Source organism: Malania oleifera, chromosome 1 (genome assembly GCF_029873635.1).
Source record: "Malania oleifera isolate guangnan ecotype guangnan chromosome 1, ASM2987363v1, whole genome shotgun sequence".
NCBI lineage: Eukaryota > Viridiplantae > Streptophyta > Magnoliopsida > Santalales > Ximeniaceae > Malania > Malania oleifera.
In genome coordinates this window covers 101,024,848-101,047,368 of record NC_080417.1, presented here as the reverse complement: position 1 = coordinate 101,047,368, position 22,521 = coordinate 101,024,848, and the positions used below count along the sequence as shown (strand labels likewise).

The 22,521-nt window shown below is 35.0% G+C and overlaps 1 protein-coding gene across 1 annotated transcript; it reads left to right on the top strand.

The window, feature by feature from the left end:
• The first annotated feature begins 559 nt into the window (after positions 1-559).
• LOC131144001 (auxin-responsive protein SAUR71-like) lies at positions 560-1,375 on the top strand. The gene has a single exon (XM_058092349.1). The coding sequence runs from the start codon at positions 741-743 to the stop codon at positions 1,074-1,076; it is 336 nt and encodes a 111-aa protein (XP_057948332.1). The 5' UTR covers positions 560-740; the 3' UTR covers positions 1,077-1,375.
• The last annotated feature ends 21,146 nt before the right edge of the window (positions 1,376-22,521 follow it).

The window sequence follows — 22,521 nt, the reverse complement described above, 5'->3', positions numbered from 1 at the left end:
GATCCTGCAACCTGACATGAGTCCTAGGCTTGGATTTGACAATCGTCCAACTAGCACCCGGAAAGCGTGATCGTATCTTAATTAACATAGGAGTTGCATCAAGGGGGAAGGTAGCCGCCCCATGGGCTTGGTATTGCACCAAGTTCCGAAGGACTGTTCGGTGGAGAAGTTCCACGAGAATTAAAAAAAAAAAAAAAAAAGACAAAAAAAAAAAAAAAGAATATCGAATCTCTTGATAAATCCGCCTCCGTGACCAACCCTCGCACTCGTTCGCTCACAGCTCCCACTCCCGGCCTCAATTTGTTCAAAAACCAAAAATTATAAAATACATCCGTTAAAAGAATGGATGTTGGGGGCGCCCTTTCCGTACAAAGTTCCACCCCAGAAAAGGTCGGCTGGAAGCAACAACTGAGGGAGCGGAAGTAACAATATCCCGCAGATCTCATATAAATATAATAATGGGACCAATTGTACCTGATAAGTACGCCCACCCTGTACCCTTCAGCTCCCCCCCACTTTTAACTCTTTCCCTATCCTCTTTTTTGATTTTTCCTCTCGGTCCTTTTTTTGAAGAATAATTTCCGTCCTGAACCCCTTTAAATACCCTCATTCACCCATTCTCTCTCTCTCTCTCTCTCTCTCTCTCTCTCTCTCCTCTTGGCTGTTGCTATCCGGAGAGTCATCGATCGTTGATCGTCGATAATCGTTCATTGTTCATCTCTAGTTGTTGATCGATCATCATGAAGCAGCTTATGAGGCGGTTGACGCGGGTGGCGGACTCCAAAACGCAGTACAGGCTGCTGCGGTCGGAGCGGGTGGCGGCGGTGCCGCAGGGACACCTGCCGGTGTACGTGGGAGAGGAGATGGAGCGGTTCGTGGTGAGTGCGGAGGTGCTGAACCACCCCATCGTGGTGAAGCTCCTGAACAAATCGGCCCAGGAGTACGGGTACGAGCAGAAGGGCGCGCTTCGGATCCCCTGTCACGTCCTCCTCTTCGAGCGAGTTCTTGAAGCCCTCCGCCTCGGGTCTGACTCCCCCGAACTCCACGATCTTCTCGATGATCATCAGTTCCACTAGGATCGAAAATCGATCTGTTTGGAGTTTTTTCTTTTAAGCATAAAACCCTAGATCTCTTTGACTATAGAATCAGATCGGTCGGATCTCTCTCTAATTTAGGTCCTCTTAATGTATATGCTTGCTTTGTGGAAATTTAAGTGCGAAGGTGAGGGAAGATTGATTAGGGTTTTTTGAAGGAGCAAGTTTTTTTTTATTGTTCCGTGCACTTTTGTAAAGAGATTGAGGAGTATTAATTCTCGTCTATCTCTCTGTCTTGTTTGTCACTGATTAAACAAATGATCGCTCCTCTTTCTCTTTCATTATTCTGCTTTTGAACTAATTTCTCCTATATTTATTATGTTATCTTTCATTATCATCTTCTGTTTGGTTGCTGAGGAAACACAGAAAATGCATTCAATTTTTTTTTTGTTATGATAAATTTTGGAACCGTAGAACTGTCGATCTTTGTTTCAAGGAAAAGAAATTTTCAAGTAAAATTTTGACTAGATGGCTTGTATTTTTCTGAAAAAATTAACGCCGGGGACCTGTCATTCCTTACCAAACAATTTCCGATGAGGGAATATCTCCACCCTCGCACTTTTTTTTTGTGTGCCTCTACTGAGAGTTGACTTGACGTTATGTGTGAGTAAAAAGAAAAAAAATGGCAATGTTCGATTCAGAGAATGGGAATTTTTGCTGCCGTAAATTTATAGTAATTTTTAAGGCTAGATTGAAGGACCTTTCAAGCTTGTATGTAGTGTTTGGTAATTTGGGTCTCACAATTTCTTTAATTTATGAAAATTTTGTATTTTAGATACAATTAAAATTGAAACTTAAAATTCATACTCTATTTATATTCTTATGTGATTTTTAGTGTAAGTGGTGAATTAGAGATTCTAAAAATTTAGATCAAGTGTGCCCTATTTTTATAGCCACGGTCACTATAGCGTAACTTAGGGTCTTTTTTAATCAATCACAAATTCAGTAGATATATGAGTGTGCAATAAATTTAAACAAGTATTACAGTTCCAATATATTCTCAACCAATTATAAGTCTGTATTCACATATCAAAGCAGTAATATCAATAAGCAATTATAAACATGCAAATACCAAAATGTAAAGAGAGTAGGAAAAAGAATAACACTAGATTTTTACGAGGTTCGGCACTCCGGCTTACGTCCTCACCTCAAGCCAACACGCTTGAGGATTCCACTACCTTGCTCACTTATCGGGTGGAGTAATGCCGTTTACAACCTCTCCTTACAAGGCACAGTTGTGATGCCCCGATTTTTGTACAATTTTTTTTTTACAATAATAAATAAATATTCACTTGTCCTCAATAACATTCATAAATCAGTCACGTCAACAACCCTATTACCATTCATATGTCCCGACTCGCATTGGATACCGAGTAAAAAGTTATTTCATTCATACAACCTAACAGCGGAAGACGGTATATACATAACAGTCAAAATACAATACCCAGAGTATCAACATACATATGTATAAACATCACCATCCCATACTCAAAAACAACTCACTCTAGGGGAATTACCCCTCCCTTAGTCCAAAAACTCACCTTGTATGTTAGGGTCCCAGCTCCCTATGGTCATGGAACTCTATCATCTGGCCTATCCCTATTCCCTGAAAAATTTAGATAATTTGGGTGAGACATATCTCAGTAAGAAAGAATAAATTATTTACAATATGTGGTCATATGAGTTAAGTTATAACACACTTTACTTATCAAATCAATATTTCATCTGAGAAAAATACACTGATAAACATATTCTCACAATCATATAGATATACAACACAAGCTTTTATAAGCTTTAAAACCATTTCTCAAGTTTATTCATTTTCAACACACATAGTTACCCGCGAAGTTCCTGAGAATACGGAAGATTGTCTGCTCATATAGGTAGCTTCCATCTGCCCTAATACGTTATGTTGCCAAGAATGGCTACATCTGATACCTATCAGGACACTCACCCTACTCAGTAAGCCCTCAGGCAGAGAGTCTCACTTTGTCCAATTATTTATTTTATAAAACACGCACTCTTTCATTTCTCATAATCATTTCTCATTCTAACTCATTACATACATATGTATACATAAATTCACATTTATGTACTTTACATAATACAATAGATCACATAATTTCAACTCTCAACACATTCACGATTTTCATACTGAGCATACCTCCCCAACGACATCAGTAGGAATCTCATAACACAATTTTCATACTAAACATACCTCCCCAACGACATCAGTAGGAACTTCACCACACAATTTTCATACTGAGTATACCTCCCCAACGGCATCAGTAAGAACTTCACCACACAATTTTCATACTGAGCATACCTCCCTAACGGCATCAGTAGGAAATGAATACCACCTACCCGCAATTATTATGCAGTATTGGCATATCATCAATCATATATTAGTATATACGTTTCAGAATTCATGTTCTCATTTTCACATTTCAATATTTTCATATCAATATACATCATTAATCTCATATCAGTATATTTCAGTTCATTTCAACATAAATGTTATCATCATTTTCTGTGCACATTTCATCATTTCATAATAGTATATATCATGTTTCACATATTTCAACATTTCGCAAAATACCCGTTTCAGCAATTTGCAAAATCTCTTTTTTCATGCAAATCAGTTTTACACACATATAAATACCATATTTTATTATTTTTCACTAATCACAACAATAATTCTCATTTCAATATTTTATCAGAAATTACTCATCGTTATATTTCACATTTTTCAACACACATCATGTCACACAGTTCTCATCTAATATTCATAACATATTAACTTCACATACCAAAATATCACAATTTAATGTTACTCAAATGCCACACAATTTATCAGATATTTACGTCATAATAATTTCCAAAAAAAAATACCATATGCTCATTTTCACATATTAATTCAAATAGTAGTTCTAAAAAATACTGTTATAATTTATTTCCCTTACCTGACTTACCGAGAGTCTCGTTAGGACCCAAAATCTTACGCCCTTGGCGCCCGAAACTCAAATCCTGCAATTTGTATTTTGCCCAGATTAATTAACTCATTTCTCCAAAATAATACCCAATTAACCTTCCCTAGGCTCTATATACCCAAATTAACATTTAAACTATTATTTAACACCCTCGCTTAATTTTTTGAGTTATGTCTGCGGGTCTCGAAATTACACCTGCGGCGCTCACCCGGATCCTAAATTTCAAAAATTCTACTTCAACCTCAAATGCTCAATATTCTAGTGTAACGACCTCAAATTCTTAACATAAAATGTAACAGAATAAATGGAAAAGTCAACCCGAACCTGTTGGTAGCGGGGATAGCCTGACATAAACAGCAGAAACCTAAGCAGCAGTAAGCATAAAATCTAAATCATCCATCCATAAGCATAATACCAGAGTTTACTACAATGTCATAATACTATGTTTTATATACATCCTCATAAACGTCAAAATAACTCTAAGATCAAACACAAAATAATTCTGACCCTAGTACAAAATCTCACCCTCCTAGCGGGATAATACCATTGACTCCATGGTAGTTACGACCCATCGGTCACTCAGGGTCTCCTGAAAAATATATTTAGTTCAGGGGTGAGATACTTCTCAGTAAGGGAAGATAAACTAAATACAGCTGTGTGGCAACATGAACATTTAATGCAATTATACATATACAATACATTTCATATATCGGTAAATATTTATCATAACATACTAAATTTTCATATACTTTCATATTTATTAATAAATCATAACGTACATAAAACATCTGTTATAACTGATAATGCTGAAAACATACCCAGGATGAATAGCTAGCTACCCCCAATGACAGGTTGTGCAGCCCGAAGGCAGGACCCGACAATGGCTGGTCGACCACTGCCAAGTCAAATATGTTTGTAAGTACGATGGGCCCGCCACACCCTAGTCCGGACTGTCAGGTGGACTTTCACACTCTACTGAAAGCCACATCAACTATCCATCTCCCACCCCCTCGTGGGGTGGTTAGCACTAATCTAATCATAAACATCTGATCTTTAAGCTACGAAACCATGCTCTTAAAACTAAACTAAATTAACATCTGAATTCTGATAACATGTAATACGTGATATTATAGCATCTTTCATTACGACCTTATGCCAAACATTTTATAATTACAACCTTGTGCCGAACATTTCATAATTACGGCCTCATGCCGAACATTTCATAATTATGGCCTCGTGCCGAACATTTCATAATTATGGCCTCGTGCCAAACATTTCATAATTACGACCTCGTGCTGAACATTACATAATTACGGCCTCGTGTCGAACATATCATAATTACGTCATTTTGAAAATAATCATTTTATCCTGCATTTATCAGAATCATAATGTACTGTATACTTTCATAACTTCTCAAATCATACTGCATTTACATTATTATCATATCATAATATTTCTCCATGTAAAATAAAATTCATGCCACGCATTTGCTGTATAAAACTACACATTGTATTTTGAAAATCATGATTTCTGGCGCCTCATACATATATACATGTTTCAACATAATAATAGTATTTTTCTCAAACATGCATTAATTCCATAATATTCAAACATCGTATATATTTTGAGGAAATCAGTTTGTTCATAAATAATAGTAATCTGCATGAAAAATAATTGCTTTAGTTTATTCCCTTACCTGGCTACTAAGAAAGCCCCTAACAACTCTGGTCTCTCGCACCCGTTGGATTTCCTAATCAATACCTTGAAAATGAAAACTCACAGTACTAAACTTCAGTATTTTTATGTGTACATCATTTCTTATAACTACCATAAGATCAAATTTGGCTTAAAAAGCCTTACCTCAACTTAGGGATGATTTCCAACTTGCTTTCACCAACGATCCGCTTCGGCAGATTTTGGAGAGAACTTCCCCAGGAGCGTTGTGGTGACTTCGGATTGTTGATCTGGCGTAAATCCAGCCCAAAATCAATGAGAGAGAGAGAGAGAGAGAGAAAATCAAAGGAAGGAGAGAGAGAGAGAGAGAGAGAGAGAGAGAGAGAGAGAGAGAGAGAGAGAGAATGTTTGCTTAATCTTGAAGTAAAAATCCAGATTTTTAATATTTATAGAACTCGATTCGTTGACGAGCCATGTCATTTGTCGATGAATCCTTTAATAAATTTGTCGACGAAATTCAGTCGGCTCAAACCTCTCTCGGTATTTCTTCGTCGACGAAATTCAGTCTTCGTCGAAGAATTCTCTTAAACCCTCGTCGACGAATCCCCTGTATTCGTCGACGAAGCCCTAATGATTTCCCTCGGTTAATCCTTCCAAAGTGCAATGCCGTCGACGAAGTTGACTTCCTCCTTTTGTTACTGTTTTCATTTCCCTTCCTTTTCATTATTTAAATTCCATTTTTATTCGGGTTGTTACATTCTCCCCTCCTTATAAAATTTCGTCCTCGAAATTTATTATTCACGTAGTTTATCATCCCTTAGGTAAAATGGTCTACTTATTTTATTACTTACCCTCACTTGTGGCAGAGGAATACCGTGATTACATCTCGAGTCTTGGGAGATCACATATACCAAAAGAAAATTCTTCCAAAACTAAATATCTCATATTACCTATCATTACATGTACTTGTACAAGAAATATTACATATTTACTCACATTTCAAATTACATTTAAACTTCTTGCAATAGTTGCGGATATTTCTGTCTGATCTATTCCTCGAGCTCCCAAGAAACCTCTTCTATCGCATGATTCCTCTAGAGAACTTTTACTAGAGTAATCTTCTTACTACGTAATTCCTGTTCCTTTCTGTCCAGAATCTGCACTGGTACCTCCTCATAGACTAGCGAGTCACTGAGCTTTAACTCACCATAACTGATAATATGAGAAGGTTCTGAGACATATTTCCTTAACATACATACGTGGAATACGTTGTGTATTCTGGATAGTGTAGGTGGCAAAGCTAGCCTGTAAGCCACTGACCCCACTTTCTCTAAAATCTCAAATGGACCGATGAATCTAGGGCAAAGTTTTCCCTTCCTACCAAACCTTATAACTCCTTTTAACGGAGTTATCTTCAAAAATACGTGACCACCCACATCAAACTCCAAATTCTTGCGGTGATGGTCGACATAACTCTTTTGTCAGCTTTGAGCTGCACTGATTCTTTCCCTGATAAGCTGAACCTTATCGTATGCCTGCTGTACCAGCTCTGGACCCACAACTCGCCGCTCACCTATCTCGTACCAATACAAAGGAGATCGACATCTCCTACCGTACAGTGCCTCAAATGGTGCCATGCCAATATTAGACTAGTAACTGTTATTATATGCGAACTCTACCAGCGGCATGAGCTGAGTCCAACTACCTCCAAAATTTAAAACACATGCTCGGAGCATATCTTCTAGTATCTATATCGTCCTCTCAGTCTATTCGTCTGACTGAGGATGGAATGTCATGCTAAACGATAACTGAGACCCTAGAGCTTCCTGCAAGCTCCTCCAAAATCGTGACGTGAATTGTAGGTCTTGATCTGACACAATAGATACAGGCACCCCATGAGAACGAACCATCTCCTGAATGTAAATCTCCGCTAAATGGCTGAGGGAATAGTTAATCCTGATAGGGAGAAAATGGGCAGACTTAGTCAACCGATCTACTATCACCCAAATCGCATTCTGCCCATGCGATGTTGACAGCAACCCTGAAACGAAATCCATGGAAATATGATCCCACTTCCACTCAGGGATAAATAATGGCTGCAACTGACTCGCTGGCCTTTGGTGCTCAGCTTTTACCTACTGGCATATCAAAAACTGGGCTACATACTCGGCAATTTCTTTCTTTATACCACTCCACCAATAAAACTCTCTCAGATCCCTGTACATTTCGTACTGCTGGGATGAACTATATACAAGGAGTTGTGAGCCTCATCCAAAATAGCCCTCCTAATGTCAACATCAGTAGGAACACACAGTCTGGAATGGAACTGCAAAGTTCTGTCATCTAAAATGCAGAATTTCTCTCCCTGACCACTCTGTACTCTGTCCATTACCTCTACCAATTCTGGATCGTCTTTCTGGGCGGCTTTAATTCTTTCCTGCTGAGTAGGTTGCACCACCAAACGGGCGATACATACTGGAGTATTACTCTCTATCAATTCAATGTCGAGTCTCTCTAGATCCATCATGATCAGACCCTAGATCTCTATAGTTGCCAAGACTTATACCCCAGACTTCCTGTTCAGCGCATCAACTATCACGTTTGCTTTCCCTCGATGGTAACTGATAATACAATCAAAATCTTTAATCAACTCTAATCACCTTCTCTGTCTCATATTCAACTCCTTCTGGGTGAAGAAATACTATAAGCTCTTGTGGTCGGAGAAAATCTCACATTGTTCACCGTACAGATAATGCCTCCAAAATTTCAATGCATGTACCACTGCAGCCAATTCCATATTGTGGGTAGGGTAGTTCTTTTCATATTCTTTCAACTGTCTAGACGCATACGCCACTACCCTGTCATGCTGCATCAATATACAACCAATTCCTTTCAAGGACGCATCACTATAGATAGTATAACCCTCACCCCCAGACGGGATGATCAATACTGGCGCTATGACTAACCTCTGCTTCAGCTCCTAAAAACTCTGCTCACAGCTGTCGTCCTATTCAAATCTAGAATTCTTCTTCATCAATCGTGTCAAAGGTCCTGACAAAGCTGAGAACTCCTCGACAAAACGACAATTATAACTGGCTAATCCCAAGAAACTTCTAATCTCCTGGACATTCCTTGGTTTAGCCCAATTCACTACCGCCTCAATCTTACTGGGATCTACAAAAATTTCATCTCCTAAAATAACATGTCTCAAAAACACAACATTCTTAAGTTAGAAGTCACATTTACTGAATTTTGCATACAACTTATTCTCTCTAAGCATCTGCAAAACCTGCCTCAAATGTATCTCGTGCTCCTTATAGCTCATCAAATAGACCAGTACGTCATCAATAAAGACAACCACAAAATGATCTAAATATGGGTGGAAGATTCGATTCATTAAGTCCATAAATATCGCAAGAGCATTCGTCAGACCAAATGACATAACAAGAAACTCATAATGCCCATATCTGGTCCCGAAGGCTGTTTTCGATACATCCTCTGCTCTCACCTTTACCTGATGGTAACCTGATCTGAGGTTAATTTTAGAATATACCCATGTACCTTGTAGCTGATCAAACAAATCATCGATACGGGGTAAATGATACTTATTCTTGATTATCACTTTATTAATCTCTCTATTAGTTAGTACATTGTAATCATAAAAAATACCTATATTTATGCTCTTAAATTGTTGGCTAATTATATCTTTGAGATTATTTCAAAATTGTCTTATATGCTTCAAATTTTTAGTTCAAAATTGCTTTTATAGTTTCCTTTGCTATGCTTTATGTTGTTGCATACTATCTTTCACTTCTGAGTATTGTATAGGAGCTTTGGTTGGTTATTTTTAATTCTTTTGGTGAACAACTTAGCTTTATGGGTGCTGGTTTGTAATTAATTTTAAACAACTACTGCCTTAAAATATGCAAGTGGTGAAAGCTCCAACATGGTTAGACTTGATTTTTCTTGTTTTCTTTCCTTTTAAAATACAAGTTGATATTACAAAGATTCTACTAAAATAACATGAACTTTTCTTACACTGAGAAAATTAAGGAAATTAAGAGATAAAAATAAAAATATGTTGTAATAAATTAAAAAGTATTATAACTATTTTACTTAATTATTATATTTCAAAGTCACTTAGAAGAACATTATTATTAAATTTATGAGTAGTCAATGTTTTATTTGGTATTTTATGTCTAAAATTTTAATGATTTTTGGTAATTTTATAGGAAATAAACTTAAGTTATATTTCTTTTAATTTTAAAAGAAAAATATAATTGATAAAATGTGAGTGTCATAAAAAAAAGTCAATTCATTTTTTTTTTTGTTTTTTTGAAAATGAAATTGTTTTCTTATCAAGCTTAACCATAATTATAATAAAATAATAAATAGTATATAAAAGAGAGTTAATAAAACGATGTTGTTAGAAAACTAAATTTTGAGTTTTTAAACTATAATAAAAGTATATTCAAATCAATTTGAAAGTTGTCTCTAAACCTAAAGAAGAAGAAAACATTGATTCTCTAAAATCTCAAAAAGAGGTTGATATAATTTGTGTAATCCAAGAGGGAAGGGGGTCGAATTGGATATTTAAAATTCTTCCTAGGTTAAATTAAATCGCAATCAGTGTTACACAACTTAGGGCCTTTTTAAGCAGACTCAATTCCTTCAATTAATCATGTATGCTAATATTTAAAACCATTAAGGCATTCATAATAAATTAAATATTAGCATACATATACCACATCATATCCCATTTAAATTTTAAGGTGTGTATGTAAAATGGTTTACTAATTTATGCGAACATATTCGAGTGCAACATATCTCCTTTAATTCAAATGTGTGCATGTAGATAATTATAACAGTAAACAAACAAGCATACACATATGAAAATTAAAGTGTAGAAAATAAATGAGATAGAGAGAGAGTGTAACGCCCCGAACCCTCGTGGGACCAGGATGCTACTTTAGTGACGTCTGTGTACCTGATACCATCTCATAATATAAAACATGTAGCGGAATAAATAAAACATTCTCCATAATCTATTACCAGAGTCATTAACATACACCAAGGTCTTTCCATTCTCATATTACATCTCAAACTAATAAGCCAACTAACTCGGTCCATAAGACCACAATACAAGGCCAGCGATTTACAACATAAACTACTCACATCTGAGTTCTTGCAGACACTCTAAAAAAATATATATACTAGTCTCCACCCCCTGGTTTTGCTAAACCTGATCTTTGGGATTCCCTGAAAAGATATGTTGTATAACGGGATGAGAAACCTCTCACTAAGGAAGATTAAGTTAATAACAGTATGTGGTCAACATGAGTTTCAATGTATACAAAATCATACATCTTTCTTTTAACTGAAAGTAGAATGTATACTCATTGCTCATTTCTCAAACAGTATTAATCAGTATTGAAAACAATTACATCATTTACATAAATATATAGATATGCATGAAAGACTCTCCTTGGAACTAAACGCCATGTATAAACCCCCGTGGTCAGGGTTGTGTTGTTCGAAGGCTGGACTAAAACTTGGGGGATCAACCCAGACCAAGTCACTCCCTACTAACTGCGTCTGCAGGCTTCCGTAAGCTCGCTTTCGGGTTCGATTGCCTTACCACTTCTTGGTACAAACTTCCAAGGAAGGTAACACTTCTACTTGGGTCAATTGGCTAGACCACCCAATACCACTCTTGAGTCTAGTGTGGGCGCACACAGTCAATTGGTGAAACTCTCTCTAGCAATGGTACCGTGCTCATAAAAATTGGATTCTCAGGGTTCCTAGAGCATATTAGTCACAACTCGGCTCTTAGTCGCTAAATAAAACTCCAGCCCTTGGCCATCTGGTAAAAATCGACCCTTAGCCCTCTCAAAAACTCCCTACATTTCTCAAAAAGTTCAAATATGTTTCGCAAACAATTCATTATTTCACAAACATTCTCATTTCTGATATTTCCATCACTCTCAAATTAGTATTCACCTGCCACATAATTTTTCATAATTAAAACATAGCCCATAGGCAATCATGAAAAACATTGTATAAATGGTTTTTTGGATCAAACCAAGCTTTCCACCGTTCATTCCTGCTCAAAATATTATATAATATATTCTAGGTTTGAAAAAGGTCATTTTGATCGGTCGATTTTCAAAAGAATAACTGGAAACATAAATATACTTACTCCAAAAACATTTCATACAGTTCAAAGTTATTAAAATGTTGCATTAACTTAATTCCCTTACCTGTTTTTGAAATAGAAACCGAAACGGATTGAAAACTCAAAACTCTAGCTTTTTGAATTGGTGAAACTACGAGATCTGGCGAGCTAGAAGAGAAGAGAATGATTCGGGAGCACGAGGGAGCTCGTAGGAGCCTTTTGACGCAAGAAACCCAAAACCCTAGCATAGCTCAAAAGAGGAGAATTTTGAATTTCTTAAAAAAAAAAAAATGAGCTCATTTCTATTTATAGGTGAGTAGGCCCAGGAGAAAATTGGCACCAGTTTCCCCTATTCCCATGAAACCGTCGCTGATTTTGTGGTTGACTCGCCTAGTAGACCAAAAACCGACGACGATTTTTCTTTGCTCTAAAAAATCGTCTATGGTTTTGTCCTGCCAACTCAATTTCTTCCTTTTTTTTTTTTTTTTTCCTTTATTCCTCTCTTTTATATTTATTTTCTTCTATTTTTCGAGTTCGAGTTTTTACAGAGAGAGACACACGATATTTGTTATCGAAGTTCAGTCAAACCAACCTACATCCTCGCCTTGGGCATACCCCCCAAGGATTCCACTAAGTGCTTACTTTAACTGGGCAGAGCGACGCCACTTAAAATCCTCTCCTTATGTGGCGAGGAATACCCCAGCTCAATTACCAGGGTGAGCCCAACTAGTCTCCCTTACGGGGCAAAGACACCCCAGCTCAAGTCACGGGCTGAGCCACAACTAACAATCCTTGTGAGGCAGAGATACCTCAGCAACACTTTACGAGCGATGCCAAAACCCAACTTAATTTCTAGGCTGAGCCCAACTGGTCTCCTTTACAGGGCAGAGACTCCTCCATTTCAATTTACTGGGTGAACCCAACTAGTAGATAATACAATTTTGTACATTTGAAATGCTTTTAAATACAAGCAGAGATGTATGTGCTTAAACTCAATGCACTCTCAAATATGATATGAAATATGAGCTCAGTAGAGTAAGGGTGTTTTTCTCAAAATCATATTTTTTTTTTCAATTTTTGAAAGATGATGTATATAATAAGTACTCAAAGATTTGACCCTAATAAAATTTTCTCCCTAAAATATTTTTCAAGAAATAACAAGAGAACCTAGATCTTGCTCTCAAATGATTTTTCCAAACATTGCTCTCAAATGATTTTTCCAAACATATATATATATATATATATATATATATATATATATATATGATCTTTGATGAAAATGCAATATTAAATATATGCTTTTCAAAGATCTCAAGAACCCTCAAATGATATCTCCAAAATATATTTGAAAATAAGTGCAAGAGATCTAGGGTTCAAGCTCAACAAGGATTTTTGCAATAAAGCACAAGTAAGCTTATGAATCTTGCAATGGACGTGTACAAAAATGAAGTTTCTCCAAAACTATTTATCAAGGAAATATGTGGAGAAACCTCTAAGCTTACTCTCAAAAGGATCTTCAAATTAAATATGTAAGAGAGAGTAAATGCTTTAAATAATGAATGCCCAAAATAAAATGCTCTCTTCAAAATAAAATTTCAAAGAATGAGTGAAAAGAGTTGGAGAGTGTTAAAAAAAATTTTTCCAAAGAAAAACTTGCAAAGAAAATATAGTTGGGGAAACTTTGATTAAAAATTAGCCAAAAAAGATTAGAGAGAAAATTTGGCTAATCAAAGTTTCTAATTTAGCTTATGGAAGTGATATATATAGACTTCTCAAAATTTTTGATCGTTGGGGATACGCTTGGTATTTTCAAAATTATTTAATTAAAAAAGTAAACACGCTTAAGCGTTGAAAATTAACTCAATCCGAGAGGTTCAATTGACAGATGCTTACATTGGTCGGCTGACCTAACATAGCATATTTGAAATTTTAAACGGGTTCGGTTGGCCAAGGAAAGGGCCAGTCGGTTGGCCTAGGTGGCTTTCTGAACCTTTGTAGGTTCGGTAGACTGATGCTTAAGCCAGACTGCGGGTTCTTGAGAATTGGTCGACTGAGACATTTTTTACCTAATTTGGCTGGTCGGCCAAGCCTTTAGACTTTGGTCAATTTTCTTAGGTCGGTTGGCTAGGCATTCTAGTTCATTTTAGGGTTGGTCGCCTAAACATGACCAAAAATACAATTTGTCCTTAGGGCATGGTCGATCGGTTAAGGTTTTTAAAACATGAATAAGTCGGTCGATTGGGCCTAGTTAAAAACTCTAGTTTGGCCCTGTTTGTGACCCTAAATGAATTAAACCTTTTTGTATGACTTTAGTTATTAATAAAAAGGTTTTTCTTTTATCGTGTTGGAGGTCAGTCTATGGTTATTTTGAGCGTAGAATCATATCATGCATGAAAATGCCTTATTATAGACCAAATATAAAAATTAAATACAATACAAATTAAAATAAATGTCCTCCTTTTTTACTCTTCAGTCTTCATGGAATATGCCAGAATGATGATAAGTTTGAAGTTTCTTCCGACTTCCACTTCCCCTTATGTGTGTATTTGAATTAAAAACTTGTTCACAAACTAAATACTCATATACGATACAAGAGGGTTGTCAGCATCAAAATAGGGATCAGACTCAAAAAGTCAACTATTTTTCTCTTTTTGATGATGACAAACACCTAATAACAAAATGGGTACAGCTTGAAAAGCCTCCCCCTGACAATATGCATAATTTAAAAGTGTAGACAATATAACACAAGCATATCAAGAAAGAAGACATTACAAATTAATTATGCATTTAATTTTTGCATTAAAGCGCATTTAAGCTCACATATTTGCCTATATATTATTTGCCCTAAAAATTTCCCGCTTTTTGGTCATAAATTCATTTATCATTTTGCTCATAAAATTCTCCCCCTTTTGTTATCATCAAAAGTGCGAAACTAAGTGTAAAAAAATTGATCATTTAAAAACAGACTTAACTTAAGAGAACTCCCTTTTTAAAAAAAAAATCAATTTGTTTAGAAAACTCTCCCTTTTTTGCATTTATTCACATAAAACAATATAACTTGTCATTAAAGAAAAATGGCATGATAAACATGGTCAGACCAAAGATATCCTCAAACCATTGCAGTTTACGCATTATATAAGTGACTCACTCTAAAAATGAGCAGCGCAAAGGTTATCCCAAGTATAAGAGTTATGTCATGTAATAATTAGTCCAAAAGACCAGATCGTCTCCTCAAGGAATGCATATCGGTTTCAAATTCGCATAAAATAGAAAGAAGAAAATGAGAAAACAATTTATTGAACATAGTTCGGATTCTATTTCTTGGGGTTTTAGAAAGTTCAGGACGAAATTAAAACAAAATGAAACCTAAAATAAGAACATAACATGCATAAACAATAAAATAATTATCATGCAACTAAACAAATGAACCAACTATATCAATCCAATACAATCCAATCAATCATTCAAATAAACAGTACGAGATTAAACAAGTAAGTTAAACAACTCTTTAAACATTTGGATAATGAACTAAGATAGAAGACTTCATTAATCTCTTAAAGGCACTCAACAACTAAATGAACTTAAACAAAGATCTAAACAAAAATAGACTACACCTAAACAAAGTCTATAAACAAAAATAAACTCAACATAAACAAAGTCTTAAGTAAAATTAAACTAACTTAATCAAAGTCTTAAACTCAACAAATACTTAAACAGATTAAATCCACATTAACTGAGCTTAAATGAAAATTAACCCAACAATATTAAGTTCCATTAAATACTAAAATGACGTGGAAGTTCAAACAATCTAATTAATTAAAATAACAAGAGAATAATGGAGAGAGAGAGAGAGAGAGAGTGAAACAATAAAATAACTCAACTTAATAGTGAAACTAAGATTAAAAAAAGAAAAGAAAAACATGCTGAACTTGAAAATATAAATAAACTCAAACTAAAATTTTAAGCTAAATTTAACAATAAATAAACTCGAACAAAATTTTAAATAAAAATAACTACACTTTGAACTAATAAAAAAGGGCTCCAATAAGATATTTATATTGACATTAAAGTGAAATAATAAGCTAAACTTAAACTGAAAAAATACTCAAAAAAATATTTAAAATGATATTAAAATAAAATAATAAACTAAACTTAAATTAATAAAGAGTTCCAAGATATTTAAACGGTCATTAACAACATAAAATAATTAAATAACAATAAGGAAGAGAGAGAGAGAGAGAGAGAGAGAGAGAGAGAGAGAGAGGGAATGGCCATAGGTGTTGAGAGTCTTCCCAGCGGCGCAACTACCCAAAAAACCCCAGCCCCCCTGCGGCTACTCCTTTATTTCCAACCCTCCTCACGGCTGCCCATAGAACAATATTAAAACCAAAGCTAATGCGGCTCTCTTTAAAACCCTATGCCAAAAAGCACCCTCTAAAAGCACCCTATTCCCTAGCTTACCCTTTTCAATTAATGCCCCCCACGCGGCTAGCTCACCCTTTCCAGCAGCGCATAGGCCTTCTTGGCGCATGGCTTCTACATGCATGCATGGGCCGGCCATCCTTCAAGAAGCACACGGCCCAAGTAGCTTTCTTTTCATCTCCTTTTCTTTTTCCTTTCTTGTCTGCTGCCCAGCTCATGCACACAGCCCAGCTTGCATTTGAAGCCCAGCTCACATGAACTTGCATATACACTGCCTCTTTACTCCTTTTGCTTTTGAAGCCCAGCTATGTTTAATTGAAGCCCAACTGTGCTTTCATCATTCACGTGTGGCCTGGTTTCTTCGCACACGCACATGACCTCTTCACGTGCATGGAGCATGCTTCCTACTCACGTGCATGGCTCCATGCATGCGACTTCCTTATGACTTGCATGGCTCTCCACATTTCCTACGTGGCTCAGTTTTTAAAAATTATCCTGCAATAATTAAACATAAATATTCGTAAGTTTATGTAAAAAATAGGATAATTACTTTAAAATTATCAAATGAACTCAATGATTAAAATATTAGACATAATTAAGTATTTAATTAATATGGTAACACTTTATTAATGCATTTAAATACTTAGTTATGTAACTTTGACGCGTAATCACACCCCCCAACTAACATTTTGTCAGTTTCTAGCAAATAACGTGAATGCATTCATACCAGGGGAGTAGCAACTATAATTCCAATACTTCTGAAAATCACATGTCATAAAATATGCTTAATGAGTTTAGGAATACATGATACAGATTAATCTAAGTTAAGCATCAACTAAGAGACTTACACACTATTTAGTAAACCAACCAAGGTAATGGAATGTAACAAAGTTCACGTGCATGAGAATAAAGTTAGAATTTCAAGATTGACTACCAATTGACATTAACAGTTTCAATCACAACAATTAATCTGAGACAACTACACGGTCTTACTCTAATTCATTATCATTGTATTGACAACTTTCACACTATTACACTTTAAAAGGTATCCATTTTTTTGTCCAAAACATTCCTGAAATACAATTCCATGAAAGATAGGTCATTGACTTTACCAATGATGGGTTCTTTCGTTTTGAAATTCTCCTCGTACCTCTTCCTTTCACTAGCGGAGATATACCACTTGCCCAAGGTTTCTCCCACCTCTTGAACTGATTTCCTTTTCTCCCCCTTTGTCATGATGAAATAAGGAGTTTGAATGGAGTGATTTGGTGTTAAGAAGGGATAAGGTTTGTGAAAGAATGCCGAAATAAGGAGAAGGAGAGGGTTTGGTTGAGAGAGAAGGGAAAAATGAAGCTTTTCGGCCAAGAAAAGTTTTTATACCCCGACGATCTGGTCGACTAGAGACACTGCCGGTCGACTAGACATGCGTTAAAACTGATCAATTTTCTCTCTATTCAATCGACTGTGGAAGGGGACCAATCGACTAGACCTGCAAAAATGGTCAACTCTCACTAGCCGGTCGACTAGTTATACGTTCGGTCGACTAGGGGAAAACAGAAAGTTCCAGTGGATGGTCTGGTCAATTGGCTATCACGCAAAGGGGCAAACAAAAAGTCACGATCGACTATCCAGTCGACTGATGGGCAATCAGAAGGGTTCATTCGATGGTCTGGTCGACTAGTACTTTGTTATGACTGTGCCCAGAAGGGTTCGGTTGACTGGGCCTATGGTCTAGTCAACTGGGCTTCTCAAATTTTGAGAAATTTTCCATTTTTTTTTCACCTTATTTTTGCATTTAACTCTTTAGCCAAGGGTTCCATATCTTCAGTAACTTAAAATTGGCTTGATTCTTAAGCACAAACCACTTAGTTCTCTAATCCTAAGGAATCATTTTGGCTTGTTTTGGTACCCATGTTTCTTTGAGTCTTAGCGGGTTAAAACCCAATGTTTCTTTGACTCTCCAGACTTATTTGATTTTCACACCTTTCCTTTTAAATGAGCAATCAAATTTGATATGACCCTTCTTTTTACATAGGAAGCACGTGGTGTGATCATAGGAACTAGAGAAGGTACTAGCATAGAATTTGGAGGCTTTTACAAGGTACCCTAGATGTCCTTTTTCTTCTTGTTTTCAATTCCATTGTATCCTATGTCCTCATTGTCTAAGATCATCTTTTGTGAGCCTATTAGCTTATCAAAATTCTCTTTACCTCTCGTAAAAGTATAGATGATCTTAGAATGTTCCACTATTTTTTTTTCAAGGATTAGTATTTCTGAATCTTTTATGTCTTTGCAATTTGCTTGTAATCTTACAAGCTCTTTGGCCATCTTGTGAATTTTCCGATAAAGTTCAGAAATATATAGATCCTTCTCATTTTCAATAAAAATTTGGGTTCTTAGATTTTTTAGCTTTTTCATCACCTTTTTATTCTTGCTTTATAATTTCTTGATTTTTAAGTCCTTTTCTTTTTCAACAAGAATTTTAGATGCTAATTCTTTCATTGAGGCTTCATTCTTGTTTTTCAAAGAAGTATATCGCTTGTTGATTTAACAAGAATATTATGAGTCCTAATATATTCTTTTTGAAGTTCCTCATAAGTTGGCATGCTATCATCACCAGATTCATCACATGATTCACTACTAGATTTATCACAAGATACATTACAAGAATCATTGCACAAATCATTTAATGAAGTAGAAGGAGAGAAATGTACATCTTTGTCGGTTAGCACTGCAAAGCAACAATTTTCTCCTTCTTGATCTTTTAAGCTTGAATCATTTGGAGTGGTGGCCTTCTCTTCCTTGGTTTCTCCATACCTCTTATCGAGTTCCTCCAAAATATCCTTAGCATGTTGACATGTCATGATTTCTTTAAAAATATTAGTATCTAAAATACAATATAACATGTTCATGGCACTAGAATTGATTTGCTTTAAATTTATATCATGCTCATTCATTTCATAAGTTTGGGAAACCCTACATTTGAAACAATTTTTATTGGGATATAGTTCCCTTGAACAATCACTTTCTAAGCCCTCCAATCCACTATTTGAATAAAAATGATCATTCTTTGTTTTCAAGCGGTGTAATCTACACCACAAAACATTGGAGGCCTTGTAAAGGATTGGTCCTCATAAAACTGGGATACACCGATATGAGCCTTGCAATCTTTATGCAAAAAAGGTTAAACTTCTTGTAACCGGGCTCTGATACCAATTGTGAGGATTGGTGTTATCCCAAGAGGGGGGGGGGATCAATTAGAATTTTAAAAACTTTACTAATTATTTTATCGATTCAGCAATAATATCCCAATCAAAAATTAAAGTGTGTAGCAAATTACTTGAGGATTTCCACCATCCACTCCTTCAACCAAGGCTGAGCCACCTTATACACACTCCTTCACTCGGGCGGAGCCACCCGTTACACCACTCCTTATAGGTAGAGCCACCTCTCTGAGCAATATACCCTCGCTCGGTACAGTATAAACCGTAACCCTCCTTATTGGCGGAGATACCTCTCTAAGTGATATACCCTCACTTGGCACGGTTCACAACCTAAACTGCAAATACAAATTATTTGAAAAAAAAATTTGCATACAATGAATTCTCCTTCAATAGCTGATTTGTATAATGAAAAATACTTCTAAATATACTCTGAAATGATTTTAAATATGAAGCTCAGTAGAGTATAGGTATTCCTCTCAAAAATATTTTTGCAAGAAAATGAGAGTATGGAAAATGATTTTCTCAAGATTGACGTTTGAAATATCAAGAGTAAAAAGCTTTTGAGGCAAGTATATATGAGTGAATATATGCTCAAAGCTTTCTTGAATAACTCAAAAGATTTTCCCCAAAAAGAGTTTTCAAAAAGAAAGTAGGAGAAATATAAATTTGATCTTCAAAATGAGTATAAAGTATAAATAAGAATCAAAGAATGTTCAACTAAGCTTTCAAAATAATTCTCTAACATTCTTCAAGTGATTGGGCAAGGTATTTATAGCCAAAATCAAAATATGGATGTTATATGATCGTTGGACAATATAATAATAATATATTTTGAATTTTATGACCATTTTATGGCTAGAAAACCAAGAAACCGAGAGTTTCGATCGACTGAACCACGATCCGGTCAACTGACCCTAAGGCGATTTCCCTTTTTGCGATTTTCAGTTTGCCGGGTGCATGATTCGATCTACCGGATCATTCATGTATGAAGATTGGTCGACCGCGCTTAAGATCTGGTCTACCAAGCCCTCAATAAAAATGAGTTTTGGCCATTTCTTCTATTCGGTTGACTGAGCTGATCATCCGGTCGATTGGTCCCTTAATAAAAACGAGTTTTAGCCGGTGTTTTGGCTTTAAAACTATTTCAAACAATGTGTAAGTTAAACATTTTAAATAAAAAGGTTTTTCATGTAAGATTGGAGTTCTTAAGGCCGATCTATGGTTAGTGTAGAACTTCACATTAAATCAAATGATATGCATGCACAGTTGAAGTCTAAAGACAATACAACTGAAAAACACAAGTCTTCAAGCTTTGCTCTTCAGATTCCCATGGAATGTGCCAGTTGATGTGCGCGTTTAAGTGCTTTATGACTTCCATTTTGTATTAGTCATTTGTGCTTTTGGAAAGATAAACCTATTCATATACTTAAAGCACAAATGAGATATTATGATTTGTCATTATTAAAACGAGATAAAACTCAAAAAGTTAACATCAAACACTTTTCGAGTTCAGACACTTTTCGAGTTCAGTTTAATACCATATTTAATTATATATCAATATATATGGAATATGAAAAACTAGCGAACTAGTTCGAATTAGGATAAATTAATTAATATGAATATGAGTATTTTTTAAAAAAAATCCATTTAACTTTCATATTTTAGGCATGTAAGGACTAGCATCCAACTTTATAATTTTAATTTATGAAGTATGAACCTTGAAATTTTTATTTGTGCTTATAATGATATGTTTGGTTATAACAATTTAGAAATTTTTACTATATATGTTTTATTTATTTTAAGATGTGTTTAGTCATTGAATTTGCTTGAAATTGCATATAATAAACATATTTTAGTGTTATAAATATCTAGGTAACTTTTTAAATTTATTAGTATTTTTAATTTATTTTTTATTTATGTATAGTTATTTGAATTTACTGAAAAAATCAACTAGTTAATACGAACTAGTAAGAACTATTGACTTAGTCAATTTGAGAAATAATTGGGTACTTGATTTGCTTTCCGATGCATTTTTCAAAACATTATTTTTAAATAATTGATTTACCCAATTTAACATATTAGTTTGATATCATTTTCCTTATCCACAATTGGATTAAAAGGTAAAAATATCGTTTTATTAAACTAAAACTAATGAAAGATTTTTTTTTTATTAATGAAATTAAATCTTAGAATTGTTTTTTTATACAACAACAACAATGACGACAAAACCAAACCTTAAGTTGCACTAGGTGGGATCGACTATATAAATCATTTTTCTCTAATTTATGTGATCATGGACAATTTCTTTTGACAGATTCAGGTATATTAAATTTTTACTCACTATCTCCTTCCAATTTATTTTAAGTCTATCCTTACCCCTTCTACTGTCCCCCAACTCACTCTTCCTCACCAATGCACTATGTGGCCTACGTTGCAAGTGTCCATATTATCTGAATCGTCATTCCTTTATCTTATCTTCTATAGGAGTTACACTTAACTTACCGCGAATATATCATTGCTTAATTTATCTTTCAATATTATACTACTCATTCATTTAAGCATTCTCATCTCGACAATTTTTATAATTTTCATAAATTTAGAGAGTGCAGTGTCATATTCAGAAAATTGAGGGGGTATTATTCGATTTTAACCAAAATTAAATTCAAGATATAGTAATAAATGCTTACTTTAAAATTTTGCTTAGTTCGAGAAAATTAAACTCAAGTTATAGTAATAAATGCTTACTTAAATTTGTGCACAATTTAAATTCAAGTTATAGTAATAAATGTTTTTTAAAAAAAATTGTGCACTATTGATTTTCATTTGTAATTAATACACAATAGGTTTGTCTAGCTATTACACTCTTGGAAGTATCCCTTCCCATAAAAGACATTATTATTAATGCAGGCCTCTATATATATGTAGACCAAAAAACAATCTTT